At 43.7% G+C, this 20,397-nt stretch overlaps 1 protein-coding gene across 1 annotated transcript in view; it reads right to left on the bottom strand.

Moving 5' to 3' along the window:
• Positions 1–20,397, bottom strand: part of stk40 (serine/threonine kinase 40) — a 32,832-nt gene that overhangs the window by 3,107 nt on the left and 9,328 nt on the right. Inside the window, exons 3-11 of the mRNA XM_060922184.1 lie at positions 20,268–20,353; positions 19,678–19,821; positions 18,113–18,337; positions 14,933–14,985; positions 6,825–6,940; positions 4,516–4,660; positions 2,150–2,269; positions 391–475; positions 1–277 (exon numbers count right to left, since the gene is read on the bottom strand). The exon at positions 1–277 is cut by the window's left edge and continues 3,107 nt beyond it. Coding sequence (XP_060778167.1) covers positions 59–277; positions 391–475; positions 2,150–2,269; positions 4,516–4,660; positions 6,825–6,940; positions 14,933–14,985; positions 18,113–18,337; positions 19,678–19,821; positions 20,268–20,353 — 1,193 coding nt within the window. The 3' untranslated portion in view covers positions 1–58. The remainder of the gene's footprint in view (positions 278–390; positions 476–2,149; positions 2,270–4,515; positions 4,661–6,824; positions 6,941–14,932; positions 14,986–18,112; positions 18,338–19,677; positions 19,822–20,267; positions 20,354–20,397) is intronic.

Genomic DNA, 20,397 nt, shown 5'->3' with positions numbered 1-20,397 from the left:
AGCAACACCCCACACACATGAATCCGGCTGCGTGGCACGGCCTGTGCACAGTGATCCTCTACTTCCTGAGGAAGCGCTGGGCCAGTATGGCTGCGTCTAGAGGGCTGACGGGTTGAGCATCGTGACCCAGGCGCCTCACTGGTGGCACACTGCCAAACTGCCTCTTGGTCAAGAAGCTCTTGGCCTCATGGATAGTGTTCTTCTCCTCAGCTAACAGCAGCTGCTGGCGCATGTAGTTCTCAAACTCGTACTGTGATGACTCTTCTGTTACCTTCACCTGAAGGCCACACAAACAATTAAGTCATATTGAAGCATATACACAGATGATGGCATTTTTTGCAAAGTTTCACAGAAGTAATTTTGACACCAAGCAGCCATCTAGGTACTGACCTCCTGTAGATGCTCAGGCTGGTTGAGCTGGTCATCGATGTCTGGTACTACCTGCAGTGGGCCACTCACAGAAGATACAGAATGCCTACAAAAACACATCCAAAGAAATTCAGGATCTATTTTACTCTTGATGGACCTAGGGATGACAAACCTTTTAAAAAAAAGTAGGTGACTGAATCTTGAACTGTCCATGTTGTATTAAGGTGGCAGTGCACCAGGTTTGTGTTGGCAGAAATGCATTAATTTTGACTTGCATTTAAATTGCCTTTTCCATTCCCAATCTTCAAGTCCCACTATGGAAACATTCCCCAAGGAGATCTTGAAGGCCCTTATGTCTTGAGAGCACGTCTCAGGAAAGAGTTCCTAGAAGCATTTCTTCTTATTTCTTCCTACTATCACGATTCGTGTTAAGTGAGACACACCAACTGCCTTTTTTTTTTTTTTCACACATCATGCTCACATGTTAAAAACACCACTGAGTCACTGGTTACAGGATGAACCGACAATCACTGGTGGGGGTCACCCACAGAAAGACATTTGTTAGTCATTTGCTGGTAGAAGCTATAGGAGTGTACATTTTGGCTTTCACAGTTCGACAGACAAAAACAAGCAATTCCATTACTTCATGGAATCTGATCATGACTATAAAGCCTGCTGTGTTTATGCCCTCATAAATGGTGAAATAAAGCTTCAAGTTTGAATGAACATGCTGCAGTGTTAATGGAAAAGTTTGAACTGCACAATGGTTAATTTTTGTTGTCTGGAACTGAACTTTGGTTGCTGTAAAACGTGTTTGAAGGAGTCTTCAACACTCAATGTTGAAATGTACTTCCAGGTTTTGAGAACTGCATTCAGGAAAACAAAAAATCAACCTACAAACACTAATAAAGGTGAACCAAACATGAACAACACATAGCCTTAAGGAAACTGCAACTGCATCAGCTTTGCAAGAGGTTATGTTTTAAGGACAATCAGTAACATAGTTTCACTAGTGTCAGACAGATGAGAAAACTAGTGTAAGGATCAAAAACAGACCGACGAAACCCCAGATTAAAAAAAACAAATCAAAATGAATACAGATTAAAAATCATTAGAGCTGCTCTTTAAAAGGGAACTGTGGCTTTTTTTTTTTTAAACCCTGGGTTCTAATTTTTAAGCATCAGAAAACAGTCCGTGTGACAATTGACTACAGGCTCTATGCCAGAGACCTGAAGAGACTGGTAAAATAACTGTAGAAAGTCATTTCCTACAGGCTCTTGACAATTATTCAGATAAACAGACTGGTGCATCTCTGGAGGGATACAGGTTGTCAGACTTGAGTGGTGAAAACAAGCAGTTTACTTTGACATGGATGTTTGGCCCATAGGATTGCATGGGGCAGCCATTTTGCAGTTACTGTTTATAGGATTCCAACTCAATACTGGATCAATGTGGGGTGTCGTGGCTCAGGTGGCTAAGGCACCATACCATAAATCCGGGGACCCGGGTTCGATTCCTACCCGAGGTCATTTCCTGATCCCTCCCAATCTCTCTCTCCTGCTCATTTCCTGTCTCTACACTGTCCTATCCAATAAAGGTGAAAAAAAAAGCCCCAAAAAACTTAAATAAAAAATACTGGATCAACATAGATAATTTTTGTCCCTATTAAAAACTTGGACTCAAAATAATGGGAAAATAGGGCCTAGGTTAAAAACATCCTAGAGTTTCCCTTTAAAAGATGTCAGCAGGGATCAGAGCAGCTAGGAATCATGACACTTACCAGGAGGCAATAATGCCACTGAGAGACTCAAGCACCTCTGTTGCAGTCAGCCTCTGCTGGGGATCCAACACCAACAGCTTACGGATCAAACACACTGTACTTTCTGACACACGACCATCCCTGAATGACAGCAAATGCACATCAGAGATGAATTAAAGTTTAAAAAAAAAAAAAAAACCCACACTAGACCAAATATATTTTATCATCAAGACATTGATAGACTCCTGACTGAAATTGTGTGGATATACAACCCTGATTCCAAAAAAGTTGACAAAGTACAAATTCTAAATAAAAATGGAATGCAATAATTTACAAATCTCAAAAACTGATATTGTATTCACAATACAACAGACAACATATCAAATGTCGAAAGTGAGACGTTTTGAAATTTCATGCCAAATATTGGCTCATTTGAAATTTCATGACAGCAACACATCTCAAAAAAGTTGGGACAGGGGCAATAAGAGGCTGGAAAAGTTAAAAGGTACAAAAAAGGAACAGCTGGAGGACCAAATTGCAACGCATTAGGTCAATTGGCAATAGGTCATTAACATGACTGGGTATAAAAAGAGCATTTTGGAGTGGCAGCGGCTCTCAGAAGTAAAGCTGGGAAGAGGATCACCAATCCCCCTAATTCTGCGCCAACAAATAGTGGAGCAATATCAGAAAGGAGTTCTGACAGTGTAAAACTGCAAAGGGTTTGAATGCGTCATCATCAGTGCACATCATCAAAAGATTCAGAGAATCTGGAAGAATCGGTGCGTAAGGGTCAAGGCCAGAAAACCATACTGGGTGCCCATGATCTTCGGGCCCTTAGACGGCACTGCATCACATACAGGCATGCTTCTGTATTGGAAATCACAAAATGGGCCCAGGAATATTTCCAGAGAACATCATCTGTGAACACAATTCACCGTGCCATCCGCCGTTGCCAGCTAAAACTCTATAGTTCAAAGAAGCCGTATCTAAACATGATCCAGAAGCACAGACATCTTCTGTGGGCCAAGGCTCATTTAAAATGGACTGTGGCAAAGTGGAAAACTGTTCTGTGGTCAGACGAATCAAAATTTGAAGTTCTTTATGGAAAATCAGGGACGCCGTGTCATTCGGACTAAAGAGGAGAAGGACGACCCAAGTTGTTATCAGCGCTCAGTTCAGAAGCCTGCATCTCTGATGGTATGGGGTTGCATTAGTGCGTGTGGCATGGGCAGCTTACACATCTGGAAAGACACCATCAATGCTGAAAGGTATATCCAGGTTCTAGAGCAGCATATGCTCCCATCCAGATGACGTCTCTTTCAGGGAAGACCTTGCATTTTCCAACATGACAATGCCAAACCACATACTGCATCAATTACAGCATCATGGCTGCGTAGAAGGGTCCGAGTACTGAACTGGCCAGCCTGCAGTCCAGATCTTTCACCCATAGAAGACATTTGGCGCATCATAAAACAGAAGTTACAACAAAAAAGACCCAAGACAGCTGAGCAACTAGAATCCTACATTAGACAAGAATGGGTTAACATTCCTATCCCTAAACTTGAGCAACTTGTCTCCTCAGTCCCCAGACGTTTACAGACTGTTGTAAAGAGAAAAGGGGATGTCTCACAGTGGTAAACATGGCCTTGTCCCAACTTTGAGATGTGCTGTCACGAATTTAAAAAAGCCCTAATTTTTCTCTTTAAATGATACATTTTCTCAGTTTAAACATTTGATATGTCATCCATGTTCTATTCTGAATAAAATATGGAATTTTGAAACTTCCACATCATTTCATTCTGTTTTTATTTACAGTTTGTACTTTGTCCCAACTTTTTTGGAATCGGGGTTGTATAAATTATAAAACCATTCCTGAATATATGCATTGAAAAGCTATTAAAAATTGTTTCCATAAACAAGTAACCTTCATTCAGAAGGTCAGAGAAGCAGCCAACATATCAGCCCATTTGTGCTTTTTAGAAAACCCTATCCAGTGCGGCTCCCTCAAAGCTGGTTGAAAAAGCTCATGCACACTTCATCAGGACCAATGTTCAGAACTTGTTTTAATTTGTTTAAAACATGCCAGACAGAGTCAACATTTCTCCCCCAATCTGACGTTTGAACATCAACTGAAGCCAGACTCTGGTGAACTTGACCCGTATCTGCACGATTGTATGCTTGGTGCTGCTGCCAGATGAATGGCTGACAATATTTTCATGAGAACACAGATGTATGGGTGTTATTAATATAGTGGTTGGTCAGTGTATGTTAGCTGTACTTTGATTTGCCTGTAGAGAAACCTATTTAAAACAAATAAAATAATAATGGGGGGGGGGGGGGGGAGAAGAGAGCTAAGGCTTTACAATCAGTGGAACAGTGGCACTCACTCTGGGATGGAGTACTCGGCAGCCTTGATCTTGCGAAAGAGCTCTTGAGGTATGCTGTCATAAAATGGGAACTGGCCATAGAGCATTGTGAACAGCACCACACCGAGAGCCCACATATCACTAGGCTTCCCACGGTATGGACGACCTGCAACAGAGTATTTAACACCATTAGGTCCTAGAAACAGGAATAACCACTGGAGGTACATTACAAGACTCAATGTGAGTGCGGGGTGTGTGTGTGTGTGTGTGAGAGAGTGAGAGAGAGAGAGAGAGAGAATGACTGAAAACGCCACCTGCCAGGACTGGAATAGGGCAAACCTGTTCTCAATGCACAGAACTATATTATTGTTTTGCATCATCTCTTCCATTACTAATCTGTGCATTCAAGACGTGAGTCAGTGCAACAGTGATTAAAATACGGTCAGTGCACTGCACATAAAATACAAAGAAATAACCACAAAAGTTAAACAGCAAGACAGAAGTCCTGTTTGCGACCAGCAGAAAAGGATGAAGTCACTGCTGACAGCTCTAGTATGATCATCACCATGTCCTTTACATGAGACACGTTTACATTGGAGTTTCATGGCGTCTCAGCTGTACTGCTCTACTTTATGCATAAAAGATAAAGCCATACAAATAGAACAAAAGAAAAAGGAGACACTACAGCAAAATGGAAGAGACTGAGGGGGAAAAAAGTAAATGCAGAAATAAAATGGAAGATAGGAAGGACAGCAAAAGAAGAGGAAGCAGGAGGAGTTTCCCCTCAGGATGACTCATTGCGATGATTCATTCAGGCAGTGCTTTATTGTTTTTTTTTAGTCACGTTCTGCTGATCTACGAGTCCTTTGTTTTCATGTGAACAGAGAAGTGCAAACAAATGCTGAACCATTTACTCCAACTGACAATACTACAGTAAATTGCATCTGGAAGCTACTGAAAGACAGAAGTGGGAAATTGTGATTGGTTAGCTGATGACTGTCACAGCTAAGAGGAAGGTGGTGTTCTTACAAAAATTTCACGTAAAACCTATACAACCCAAAAGCCATTTAGGTCACAAAGCTGGCTTAATTCTATTCCTTTACAACAGTGGTTCTCAGAGGATCAGGAGACTCAATTCCACTCAAATATTTTACACACACACACACACTTTTGTAAAAGCTATAGAAATACAACCCAATATTATCAAGTTTATGAATTCAATAATAAATGCAATATAGTAACTTGGAAGTTTGATTGGTCAACTGAATTGAATGGGCTTAATCCAAAACCAATTAGGCTATAAATGTATTCCCATCTACCTAATAATTTTATGAATCATGTTCTGTTGGTGGACAGGTTCAGGAATAAAAAGCTCTATGGTTCCGTTAATTCGGCAAAATAGTCTCCAAATCACTTTTGAGCTGGGGTTATGGTGGATCTGGGGTCTATCCCAGGAACACTTGTCATGAGGTGGGAATACATCCTGGATGCAACACCAATGCATGCACACAATTATGCATTCAGTCACACACTCATTCATAACTATGGGCAATGTAACAACCTACTGAACCTCCATTACATAAAATGGAAGATCGAGGACAGGATTTTTTTTGTTGTTACTTATGTCCAACAGGTGACAATTCAAAGGAACGCACAGTAAACCAGTGGCACACAAACCATAATCTACCTTGAAAAACCATAACCTTTAGCCATGCTGTCATTCCTGGCATGACTAATGCAATGTGTGGGGAGGGTTTGATTACAGTGATGTGATCGGTGATGTGGCGTGCTACATAGGCCATATCCACAATACGTTTTATTTTTAAAACAAAAAACAAGTCTCCATCCAGATAAGCATTTTAGCTCTGTATCAGAAATCCTCTCCATCCATACTAACACGCTTGAAAACGTGGATCAGATGACCAGTCACGCACACCGGGCGTGCGCGTCCCGGTATAAAAACAGCTGATGCCTCTTGCTTTCTTCTGGAAAAAGGTCACATGATGGGAATGTCAAATGAAGGAATAATACGTCGTGACTGAAAAGCTAGAATACGTCGTGACTGGTAATCTGGACTCAAATGTGGGAGTCTACGTAATAATTTCCAGACGATTTTTTTTTTTTGCCCGTCTACACTAAAACACTACCCCTATAAGTTTTCAAACCAAATCAGGGCCAGATGGGTTTCCAAAAATTTCCAGTTTTGGGGCTTGAAAACTCCAGTAGTAGTGTGGACACCAGGCATAAACAAGTGAGGCTTTTTAAAACTAGAATGCATTAGTGTGGATGTAGCCTTAGTGTCTCTCACACTTGCATGTAGAACATCTTACCACTTAGGACATCTGGGCTAATGTAGGCTGGGCTGCCTCTCTGGTCCTTCAGTAGATCCTCTTCACTCACCAAATGCTTACCCAAACAGAAGTTGGTGATTGTGATCCGATGAGTCCTGCAACACATGACATTCTATAAGCACAGCTGAGTCATACATTGCAAACAGTCAGTCAGTGCTTACATTTAAAGCTCTGTACTGCCTCATTCAAACTTAAGGCTCTGAGTTTCAAGCCCCAGCAGTGAAAAAGATGCTGCTGTTGGGCCCTCTACTCCAGGGGTGCTGCATCACAGCAGACCCTGCACTTGGACCCAAACTTTAACAAGCTGGGTTATGTGAAGAAAATAATTTGTCTGTGCTGTAATGTATGTGACAAAGGCTTTGTCCTCTTAACACGTATTTCCACAGGAGTCATCTTTTGAAGAAGGCAAAGGGTGGAGGTTGCCCTGTTCCAGTCGGAAACAAAAATCATTTCCAAGGCAGAAAAATTTAACCAGAAGCCTAAAACTTGTTTCTTCACATGGCAATGAGGGGAAACAGTTCACATAAAGGTATTGTTAAAATTAGAATTGCAAAAATTAGTAAGTATTTAAGATGCAAGGATAATGTTTGATAATACTTTTTGAAAATTGTGACTATTTCAGAAATACTAAAAAGGTCTACTGACCAAAAAAAAAAAAAAAAAAGTGGGGGGGGGGGGGTTTAAACACTACAGTTGAGCACACAGCGCCATGTTACCCACTGTTGCTAGAGGAGCACTGAATGCATTTGTACGAACACGTTTGGTATGTGTCCGTGTCATCACGACTAAACTGACGTGGGTGGCAGAAATCTACAGCGCGAGTGAAGGAGAACTGTAATAGCCTATCTTTACACTGAACCAACATGACAGCACACACAAGCAGCCCTTTGACAAACAAGTGAGTCAACCTGTGGCTTAACACAAGCAGTTGGATGACTAACTTATCACAGTACAGGGACGTGATCAGAGCAGTTTTCATTGCACGCATACAAAAAAAAAAAAAAAAGCCTGCCACCCCACACATGCACAAAAACCCAGTACACACCAAGTTATCATGCATGGAACAAGCTGCTTAGCTGATATGTCTGCTCCAACACAAAACTGTACAAGCTTTCCCAAAGCACAGTCCTTGTAGCTCATGGTAGCAAAGCTTTATTCAGAACTCTTCCCTCAATCACATCCTCTTCCTTAGCTTCCCCAAATCTCTCTCACTTTCGCACCATGACAATGACTCACATACACAGAGCTACATGGAGGATGCTTGCAGAAGCATAGTTTCTCACAGGTTTAAGAGACCGTCAAGTCCTAGAGCACAAACTCACTTGTGGTGCATGCCAGGCTACACAAAACAGCTTTTCCATCTTCACTGTGGTCATCAACTATCTTGATGAAGTTAAAGGCGCACACAGTAATTTTGGGACTCTGACTTTCCTTAGTCTGCAAGCAGTCACCAAGGCCCTGAGGCATGTTTGATATTCTTGATGTATTTTATAGTGCGAGCTCCTCTGCAATTAGTAGTAAGAAAAAGGCTGAGACACAGTTGACAAGACTCCAAAAGGGAATCAAATCTCTGAATCCAGTTAATGGAGCACTTGCATGTGACGTCACAGCCGATCCAGATTGTGACAGACGCCATCTTGTCGGTCAAACGCCATATTTCCTCCTTCTACTTCTGGTTCTACTTCTACCTTTTCTTCTGGAAAACCCTACTATATACAATTTTACTACAACGGCTGCGGCTACAAGCTCTCCCTACCTGTGCACGTTTATGTTTTTTGTGTGTATTTTTGCGTGTTGTTCGTCTGTATTGCACTTCAATATCCACTACAACCGTATGGACTTACTGGACATTGGTTTCCAGCAGAAAATGACGGTTTGTAGCGATTTCCATCGCATGCACAACATTCCAGACGAGATAGCGAGACCAGCGGGGTCTCCGTGGATTGTTAGCGGAAGCAAAAGCGAGGCTGCAGAGCTGGCCTGTTGACGAAGCTCAGAAAACAGCCACTCAAACCTCCACTGCTAAGCCTCTCTGTCTCCAACGCCAGATCCATGGTAAACAAGATGGACGATTTGGAATTACAGCTGGAATTACCTTATTCTATAATCGGCTGGTCAGTGCTATACTCAATACTTAAGGTGACTTACCCATCCAATGAGGATTGTTATTTTCTTGTTTACAAGATGCCACATCTGGAGTCGCTGACAAATCCTGAATTTCTGTAAAGATAACTGTCCAGAGATTTATAAGCACGCAGTGCTTCACCACTGAACAGCGAGGGAAAGTTGATGAGGTAATTATACACGTCTGGGTATTCCACCTCTGGCAGTTCCATATCCACTGACACGGTCGTGAAAACCATGTCCGGTAAGCCATAAGGGTTACTAATCTGTAGATCGCTTATTTTAGACATATAGACCCCTTTCACTGACGTCACCCGAAACCGGAAGTAAACAGACCCTGCGCCATTTTGGAAGACCAACAAACTCGTGATAACGGCAGCAGTATGTGAACCCACGAGAATAAAGTGGAGTGGCAAACGACTTAAATAAAACAGCTCAGATTTGTTTATGATTTATTGGCCCAACAGTAGACTTGAAAGAAACCTGTGTGAGACTTGGCAAAAAACTGTGGATATAATGGATAAGTCTGTGCATGATCTGCGGACACCGAGGTAAGCAAACGCAAGAAATTCAGATTTAAAACATGCTAAATTGGCCCCAAGTTGATAACTGTATGAGGAGCAAGCCTCCCAGACTTCTACAATTTAATAATAATAATAACTATGTGTAGGTTATTCTTAATAACAGCTGTAATATCACGAACCAAGCCACTAACAACATAATTGTAAGCCTGTAGCCCTTTGTAGGCTTTCAAGTCATCAGCAGTGTAGGCACTGGGTGTAAACAACAAATAGTTTACAATGTCTGGGTAGCAAACAGATGGCAGAATTGGTGTCCGGTCCTCCTTATGTATCTGACACGGAGAAATATAAATTGTGCTGCCTACCAGATTACAGTCATCTGTTTTATTGTATCAGTACTAGTATCACTTACTATACTCAGTCATAGATTAATCCAGTACATCATGACCAGCTTGCTTTTTTTCCATTTGACTGTTGCAAGTTTTTTCAGGCTAGTACAGTCAAAAATTGAAAAAAAAAAAAAAAAGTTTTGGCCTACTAAACTAGTCATCGATTCTATTAGTGTATTAATTGGAGTCGACATGAAAACGTTAGGTAAAAACTTTAAACCAGTACAATCTCTTCTTCAAAGTTTCACCAAATGGTTTTATTTATGCAATTTAAAGCTCATAATACTGTATAACTTTGGTCGAGTAAAAGCACGGAGCAAAAACATGGCGGAATCCTGAATGACTCCTGTTTGTTTAAATAGGGGACTACATAGGCAGCAGAATGTAGTTTCTTTTTCCCTGCCATGGAAGCGCACTTGTATACCGAGGAGGAAAGCAATTTGCATTACAGCCGTGAGACGGCTCGGCTCAGTTTTCCCTTTCAGGCGCTCTCGTTTTCTGTTAGAATGTGGTAAAGAAAAAAAAATTATTTACCAGCTTACCAGGTCCATTAACATAAATCTGACAGCTGACAAGGTCGGGATATAAACGAACTTTTGCGTTAAACTGTGTGCTTGGATTCACAAATTTCTGAGTCTTATCATATGAGTCAAACCCATCAATCACAGCCAGTTTCTCCACATACCGTGCCCTTTCTGCAACTGGTACTCACATAACCCAAATTATCATCCATCGTGTCACTTTACTCTCGCTCGTACTTTGTTTTATATTGTGAGTGCATGTACTTGGTCTTCCAATATGGCGCCTAACAAAATCTCGCGGCGCGGTGACGTCATGTGAAAGGGGTCTATATCTAGTTCTGTTCATTAGAAAAATGAGCCGTGTAGTCCGTCGGTTGAAACTGATCCATTCTATACACGAGTGCAGCAGTATTCAGCTGTGTTTTTTACCGACAAGATGGCGGCTGTGTACTTTCCGGTCACGTGACTGCAAGATCTCTATTCTTGATTTGGGCATTTCTTTAGAAAGGAACTCTTGCTGATTCAGGAGTAGGAGCCTACCCCCCCACAGCAGTAGGAAGAACCCAATACGCTTTTTTAATGTGTAACCATCAGTGGAATTTCTTTGTTTCACTCGGGCTTCAATAGCCCACAACAACGACGCTATATGAAAACAGCTCGCTCTCCAAGAGCTGTCATACAGTCGCAGTCTGCAGTCACAATCTTGCCATTCCCCCCCACCAGCAATTCACAGATGCCGCTTTTCCACTACAAACGCGGCTGAGTCGGGCTGAGCCGTGCCGTGCTGAGTCGGGCTGAGCGGGGCTGTTGGAGTTGCATTTCGACTACAACCGCGCTGAACCATGCTGGCTGGAAGTGGGTGGACACATTGGGTGGAGTTAGCGAAAGTGGGTGGACGTCACGTGATGTCGTTAAGCAGCGCAAACAGTGACATCAGTGAGCTTTTAAGCGGTAGTCTCACGACCCGAATAGTAAACAATAAACATGGAGGACATGGAGTCGTTAGTGTTGCTGGTCTTGGTTCTGTGGCTTGTTGTCACCGACAACGCGGACAGATCCTGGCAAGAGCGTATAGATGAGGCGAGGCGCATAAGGCTTCAGAAATTCTTGTAATTCGTAATTATTCTCCTTCCGGGTTTGCGGTGTTTACAGATCCCAGCGCGCTCGCGGGGCGTGTGTGGGCATGTGAGGACACTCCTCCTCACCAATCAGTGCACAGGGGAGTGTCTGCTCATGCCCCCAGCCTCACTCGGCACGGCTTGGCTCGCTTCAGCCCTACTCCAAAACGGTGCGAGTTTTAGGGGCTAAGCAGGGCTGAAACGAGCTGAGTCGTGCTGGTTTTTGGTAGTCGAAACGCGAGCCGTGTCGGGCTGAAGTGAGCTGAAGCGAGCTGAAAAAGGGTAGTGGAAAAGGGCCAAGAGTTCAAGTTTTTTTTGGTCATTCTTTACGAGTGGTTATCCTGAAATAGAACATAGCTTTTATTCAGTCACATGACCTGCTTGCAAGTTGACTTCCAGAGAATGAAGGTGGTGGTCAGGCAAACCAAATTTGGCTGCCAGCATGTAAAAAGCTAGTGAAACCATCTCCGATTATTTTCACAGTTTTGAGGCCAATACACAGTCAAGATACCTTCAGAAAGTTGCTCTTTGTGATTAGATCGATCTTTACATTGTTAAAGAAGGGATTTCTCAAATGAATAGGAAAATTATCCATCTGTCGCATTCCCCCAACATCTCAAACTACCTGGTGCTACAGACATTGTTCTACACGGACAAACAAACGAAAATCTGTAAGAGCATGGAGGCGTACAACTTTGTGTGTGGCTGGGATAAAGCTCTGGGGATCAAGACAAGATAAATCCTGTATTGTTTATGCCTGGGTAAGTGGGCATTTTTGGGCCTTTTGTACACATCTTTGCAGTGGTTGCTAGGACACACCAAGTTTTGGCATCGGGTGTAAATAAACCACAGCCACTTGATTCTCAATCCTCTCTGCTCTTCTTTTCCAACAAACTTAGGCCACAAATCTACATGGCAATCATTTCAAGGAATTTTCTACAGATCATAACCACCAAAACTCCAATTTCCATGTATAGCTATCCTTTGCGACTTAGATTATCCAAGTAATCCGGCAGTAAAGCTTTTTTTTTTTTTTAGCTGTAGCTTTTTTCGAACTATAGACGCCTGGCATCTTCAAGATCACTTGTCTTCAGTATGTAAACAGTTTCTCCCCTAGGACAAGGTAGAAATGGTTGCTAATGCAAGTGTGATGTCAGTACAAGAGGTCTATACCTTCAGTTCTCTCTTCTCTACAGCACAGATAACCCTTACTGCTCACAGTTCCCCAACTAATCCTTTTTCCACCTTTTTCTCCTCTTTTTGTTCTCAAAAATAGTGATAGTCCAAAAAAATAAAAACACCCCACGCACCCCATGGACAGCTCAAGTTTATTTTTGTGAGACTAGTCAGCATGCTCCCCTCATGAAACTTTTTTTTTGCAAACTGATAGCTTTTCCTCTACCTGCAACTAATAACAGCTGATTTTCATAAGAGGAAGTTTTTAACCTCCAGGTGAGAATCAACATGGGATTTTCATGCTATACGAAATGGCTAAAATGGCGAAGCCAGATTCCCATTTAAACCAAAGAAAAAAGGGCAAAGTTTGATTGTCCAGAGGATAATGTGTCTGTGCCTAATGCAAGCTGTTTGAAAGTTTAAACAAATACCTCTTTAAACAGTGATGCACAGTAGAAACTTAGAAAAAACATGGTTCTTCCCCCCCCCCCCCAAAAAAAAAAAAAAAGTTAAATAGTTCACTCCAACAGTGTGGTCTCCTTGTAGTAACAGCCTTAAGGACCCCTAGTGACAGGCAAAGTGTGTGTGCTCAGCAGGACACAAGTGGGTGAAAGCAGCTGCTTGAGAAGTGTGAGTAAATGGAAGTCACAGTGGGAAGCCATACCTCACACAGTGACCCCAAACACCATTTATTAACCTCTTGCTTAACAGTCTACCATAGTGACAACAGCTCAATTTGACATTTCAGCAGGCTTGTTGATAAATGTGCTCTTCATCCACCACAATCAGGTCCATAGTAAGAGAGTGGTACAATTTTAGGTAATGCTCTGACCTTCAGATTCAAATAAACATTGGACATTATAACTTGGAAGACACCACATTTGACTTGTGTAAGTTTAAAAAAAAAAAAAAAACCCTCCACTCCAGTGAGTCTTGGACTTGCTTCAAATTATTCTACAACCCAGTCACCTATAAATTAATCCAGACAATCAGTCTATTCCATCAAACATTAACAGGGAACTTACTCAAATTGGTCAGTGCAACACCAAGATCTCATGTTTCTGTTTAGAAATCTCAGGTAAAAATTAATGACTCCGGTTTAATCAAAACAAGTAACATCCTCATCTCCTTTTGGGTTTAATTTTGCACTCAACAGAAGGTACAGGTCAAAAAGACAAAAAGGTATGTGGAAAAGCTGTAGAGGGGAGAGATATGCCAGAGTGATGCGTGTGCGCACATACATGTGTCAGCTCTGGCAGCATTCTGTATTGTCTCCAGCTGGGACAGAGTGTTCTGCTCTCCAGCTCCACCGAGCCAGGCAGAGTCACTTTGAATCACCAGAGGAGAATCATGCATGTGCACGCATAATGAAAGGAGCTTCATGTCCTGCTTGAGTGGTATAATTAATTTAGCCTTGATCACAATTCAGCATTTTGTTAAGTACAATTATTTCACATCCATTCGTTATTACACAAAGCATTTCATTTCTTGATGAAAGGTATTGAGTGTACACACACACACACACACACACACACACTCTAAAAATCAACTATTTCATGAAAATGTCAGTTGGTAAGTTATAAGCTGGCATTGAGGGGAGACACTTGTCAGACTTGCATGGTACAGCAGTGTGTTTTCCATGTTTAGACTAGTAGTGGGAGTTTCACATGATCCCAACCTGGCCTCAAGCAACAACATGTGCAGTCATATATGAACAGCCATAAAATGGCTTTTTTTGTGCATACCTTACTTATTTAAACCCTTTCCAAATATTAGCACGGAGGGACGACACCACACCCTCTCCATTTAATTCCAATATTCAGTACAAAAGAGAAATGCCTTAATAAACAACCCCCCCCACACCACACACACACACACACCATCTCACAGACTTCTCAGTATCTGGAAAAGCCTTCAACGTCAAAGTCTGAATCCTGCAGGGTGTATAGGTTTCATTAAACTACCCAATCACACCCATGTGTGGTTTTCCACCAAGTTCCCTCTTCCAGAGAAGACACTATGGGCATGTTGTGCTCTGCCTCATCTTCACTGGAACAGACTCCAAAACCTCTACCACAGAACTGAATCACACCTTTATTCTCTTGAGCTTAGAGCAATTTGACAAGGCTGGGTGTCTCAATGTTGAATAAGCATCTGCTTGAAGTCTGCCCAAAGGCTAACATCCTTCAGCTCCACACAAAGTAAAAAGAGAAAAGGAAATCAGCAGAGAATGCTCACCTTTTGTTCAGCACCATATTTCCAAGCTTCAAGTCTCGGTGCACAATGTTCTTCTGCAGAGACAAACAAGTAAAACAAATTTGATACGTTTATATAGACAACATGGGGCCCAGGCAGGCCCAGCCCAAATAAGCAACATGGAACCACTCTCCTGTGGACCCACCACCTGCAGGAGGTGCCATCGTAAGGGTCCGGTGCACTGTGGATCGGGTGGCAGCCAAAAGGTGGAGGCCCTGGCATACTGCTCCCCAGCTGACAAAACTGGCTTTTGGGACATGGAATGTCACCTCTCTGGTGGGAAAGGAGCCTGAGCTTGCGTGCGAGGTTGAGCGGTGCTGACTAGATATAGTTGGCCTCACCTCAACGCATAGCTTGGGCTCTGGAACCAATTTCCTGGAGAGGGGTTGGACTCTCTATGCTGGAGTTGCCAAGGGTGAGCAGTGCCAGGCAGGGGTGGGGCTATTGGTAGCCCTCCAGTTTGGCACACTAGCATCGGCGTTCTCCCCAGTGAACAAGAGGGTCATTTCCCCTGCACCTTCGGGTCGGGGAATGGTCGCTGACCATCATTTGCGCCAAATGGTAGTTTGGAGTACCTGGCCTTCTTGGAGTCCTTGAGTAGGGTGCTAGACAGTGCACCATGAGGGGACTCCATTGTTTTACTGGGGTACTTCAATGCTCACATGGGCAATGACCGAGACCTGGAAGGGTGCGATTGGGAGGAACAGCCTGTCTGATCTGAACCCGAGTGGTGTTCAGTTGTTGGACTTCTGTGCCATGTATGGTTTGGCCATAATGAACACCATGTTCGAGCATAAAAGGTGTCCATAAGTGTACATGGCACGAGGACACTCTAGGCCGCAGATTGATGATCGACTTCGTAGTTGTTTCACCTGATCTATGACCGCATGTCTTGGACACTCCGGTGAAAAGGAGCAGAGCTATTAACTAATCACTACCCGGTGGCAAGCTGTATCAGATGGCGGGGGAGGAGGCCAGACAGACCAGGCAGGCCCAAACAAGTAGTTAGGGTATGCTGGGAACATCTGTCGGAGGCTCCCGTCTGTCGGATCTTCAACTATCACATCTGGCAGAGCTTCAACTGCATACCGGGGGAGGATGGGGACATTGAGTCCGAGTGGACCATGTTCCGCACCTCCATTGCTGAGGCGGCCATGCAGAGCTGTGGCTGCAAGGTTGTTGGTACTTGTCGTGGTAGTAATCCCCAAACCTGGCTGGTGGACACCTGTGGTGAGGGGAGCAGTCAAGCTGAAGGAGCTTGGTTAGCCTGTGGGTCTCCAGAGGCAGCTGACAGATACCGATGGGCCAAGCGGAACGCGGCTCTGGCAGTCACCGAAGCGAAAACTTGGGTGTGGGAGGAGTTCGGAGACGCCATGGAAAGTGACTTTCGGTCGGCCTCGAAGAGATTCTGGCAGACTGTCCAGTGGCTCAGGAAAGGAAAACAGTGCTCTGTCCCTACTGTTTACAGCGAGGATGGCGTGCTGTTGACCTCAACTGGGGAAATCATCCAAAGGTGGAAGGAATACTTTGAGGATCTCCTCAATCTCACCTTCATGTTGTCCGAGGACACAGAGTCTGAGGGTGCTTGGGAGGACTATCACAGGGGCTGAGGTTGCCGAGGTGGTTAAAAAGCTCCTCGGTGGCCAGGCTCCAGGGGTGGATGAGATTCGTTCTGAGTTCCTGAAGGCACTAGATGTTGTTGGGCTGTCTTGGCTGACACGCCTCTTCAACATCGCGTGGAGGTCAGGGACAGTGCCTCTGGATTGGCAGACTGGGGTGGTGGAGTGGGCTCCAACTATAGGGGGATCACACTTCTCAGCCTCCCTGGGAAAGCCTATGCTGGGGTGCTGGAGAGGAAAGCCTGGTCGATAGTCAATCCTCGGATTCAGGAGGAACAATGCGGTTTTTGTCCTGGTCGTGGAACACTGGCCCAGTTCTTTACCCTTGCAAGGGTACTGGAGGATGCATGAGAGTCTGCCCAATCGGTCTACATGTGTCCTTCATGGTGCCCTGTGGGGGGTGTTTCAGGAGTATGGGGCTCAGGGCCCACTACTGCAGGCCATTTGGTCCCTGTATGACCGGAGGAGGAGTTTGGTTAGCATTGCCGGCAGTAAGTCTGACTTGTTCCCAGTGCATGTTGGACTCCGCCAAGGCTGTCCTTTGTCACCGGTTCTGTTCATAACTTTTATGGACAGAATTTCTAGGTGCAGCCAAGGGGCAGAGGGTGTCTGCTTTGGTGGCATCAGGCTCACATCTCTGCTTTTTGCAGACGTGGTCCTGTTGGCTTCATCAATCTGTGACTTGCAGCATGCGCTGGGACGGTATGCAGCAGAGCGCGAAGCGGCTGGGATGAGGATCAGCGCCTCCAAGTCCGTGGCCATGGCACTCAGCCGGAAACAGGTGGAGTGCCTATTCCAGGTCAGGGGGGAGTTGCTACCTAAAGTGGAGGAGTTTAAGTATATCCGGGTTTTGTTCATGAGTGAGGGTAAGGGGGAGCGGGAGTTGGACAGAAGGATCGGGGCAGCACCAGCAGTGATGCGGATGCTAAACCGGTCTGTTGTAGTAAAGAGAGCTGAGCCAAAAGGCAAAGCTCTCAATTTACTGGTCCATCTACATTCCCACTCTCACCTATGGTCACAAGCTATGGATAGTGACCGAAAGAATGAGATCACAGATACAAGCGGTAGAAATGAGTTTTCTCCGCAGGTTGGTTGGGCTGTCCCTTAGAGACAGGGTGAGAAGCTTGGCCATTCGGGAGAGACTCCGAGTAGAACCGCTGCTCCTCCACATCGAAAGGAGCCAGCTGAGGTGGTTTGGGCACCTTGTTAGGATGCCCCTTGGATGCCTCCCAAGGGAGGTTTTCTGGGCATGCCCCACTGGGAGGAGACCCCGGGGCAGACCCAGGACACACTGAAGAGATTACATCTCTCGGCTGACCTGGGAACGCCTCGGTATTCCCCCGGAAGAGCTGGTGGAGGTGGCCGGGGAGAGGGAAGTCTGGGCTACTCTGCTTAGGCTGCTACCCCCACGACCCGGATAAGTGGTAGAAGATGGATGGATGGATATATAGACAATACTTCACAAAATAAATTGTGAAAATATAAAGCCAGAAATTTGATTTAAAAAAAAAAAACCAAACTACACCTACAAGCTACTGCTCACCTTATGCAGAGCCTCAACCACCCGCACAACATCACAGAAGATGACGATTGCTTCACGCTCACTGAGTCTCTTCTCCTTGATGACGTAGTGTTGTAGGTTTATGAGGTCCACCGTTTTGTCACTGAAGTCATGAGCACACAGGCAGTCTAGCACCAGACAGATCCGCTTCTTCATCCTGCGTGCTCTACTGGCCTCCATATCCTCTACAATCTCACAAGAACGATCCTGAGAACCACACAAAAAAACAAATAAATAAACCCAAAACCAATGACTTGTACTCCAAACAAAATTTAGAAAACAGAGATATAGATGGGTATCAACAAGCAAATGGAGAAAAATGACTGTTGTATAACCAAGTATTGAAGATGCAGACAATTCAATAAGTGGCAGTTTTCCGCAGCCCACAAATATCAAACTAATCATATGAACTATATGGCATATGCTGTTGTAGGGCTTCCCAATGTGTTGTGTGCATGGGCACCAAGAAACTAAAACTTGCTGAAAGTCAGAAAGTGGTTAGTGAAAATTAATCAATAAATGAGTGAATGAGGAGTTGCTGCATGTTCACCGTCATACTGCTACTGTGAATAATGCAACACAATTTCATGGCCTTTGTCACTTGTTCATTCAGTATTTCTAATAGAGGTCAGTGGTTAACCCCTTCAAACATCATGTGTACAATTGTACACGAAGTTTCATAGCATTTTTCCTTGTGTCCGAAGGGGTTAAACATAGTTGCACTCAAATCTCCAGCAGCACAGACACCACAGTTTTAAGTTGGAAGTAGAACCTCATGCACAAGCTCAAGATATCATTACAGTTAGATGACTGTACAGTTGTGCAATGATTGCAGAGTTTTACTAAACACCAGGATTAGTAAAATGTGAAAGTACAAGGCTTGGGACATATTGACTGCTCCATTTTATAGCTGCTATTTAGTAGGTTTGAATAGGCTAGAGTAGGCCAACTATTAGGAAAAGCCTAACAATTTAATGTTTCATATATATAAATGTACATATACAGTACACACAGCCCCGCCAAACAATGCTGAATAGCCCTACTCTGCTCATCTAAATGCTTAAAGTATGGACATTGTTAACATGAATGGGTTTAGGAAATACTGCCTCTGCAGACCTAGAGGTTAGCCATAGATTAGAGGCCCAGTGGACAGGAGTAATATTAAATTCAATCAATAGTGTATGAATGGCATCCAAGCTAAGCAAGACATCTGTGAAGCCTTGCTTTGCTGGAAGAGTAGCTGAGGCAATGGCAGCAACCCTGATGAGTAAGTGGGAAAAGAATGCCTGGCTCAAACAGAAACTAAACTAACTGATGAGTCATATTGAGAGCTGTGGAGAGAAATGTTCCTGTCAAAGTAATGTTTACATTACAAAATTACACAGGAGGAGCCTGAACAGGACTTAGTGGAACAAACCAAGTCCAATCTTAACAGCTACAAAGTGGAATTTCTGATATATGGCACAAGTTTAAAAACTACTAAAGCCCTGGCATTTAGTTAGTAATTTTAACTGCAGGTATACATCTTGCATTTGTTTTGACAATACCTGAAAGAGGCCATGGTGATGCACCACTCCATCCTGATTGTGAAGGAGAGACAGCAGCGAGTACTCCGTGTGCAGCAACATCTTGCCTTGCCTTTCCTCCTGTGTCTCCCCAGACGAGTCTGCACGTTCCTCTAGGGTCAGAATCTAAAGACAGGTCAAAGCACAGAGGCCATGACCTCAACAGATCATGGTCTAAAGTATCTACAGCTTCAACATCACAGTTGTGAATTCTTGACCATGATAAAGACAGACTGATAAAAATCAGTAGTCACACACAAATTGAGCATGGACAATATCCAAGACAATATCTTGGGAGAATGGGGTTAGAAGGTTCACTTAGGGTAATGTCTCTACAGGCTTCTTGAATTATCTAATAACACCCCGTAAAGTAAGTGAATTGCCGGTGGTGGTCAACTCTCAACTTTAGATCAAGCAAGTCTCTTGTAGATCATAAACAAGGCCTGTTTAAAAGGTCAAAAAGTTCATATCGTCTCAAAAACATAAGCCCTGGTGTATTTAGGGAATCTTACTTTACTTCCAAAGATCAAATACAGAAGGAGGTTACTGGATAAAATTGCTAGTACACTCACTTTTAGCTGGTAGAAGTCATCTGTTCCATCCCTTCTGGCCAGACACTGCACGATGCTCTGCACAGGAGAGTTTCCCAGTCGAGGCCCTGTTAGCAGAGAGAAGTGGAGGGGTTTAACAGCTGGTGTTGCA

Source organism: Neoarius graeffei, chromosome 5 (genome assembly GCF_027579695.1).
Source record: "Neoarius graeffei isolate fNeoGra1 chromosome 5, fNeoGra1.pri, whole genome shotgun sequence".
NCBI lineage: Eukaryota > Metazoa > Chordata > Actinopteri > Siluriformes > Ariidae > Neoarius > Neoarius graeffei.
Note: the sequence above shows the minus strand (reverse complement) of the source record. Positions and strands in the feature narration are given on the sequence as shown.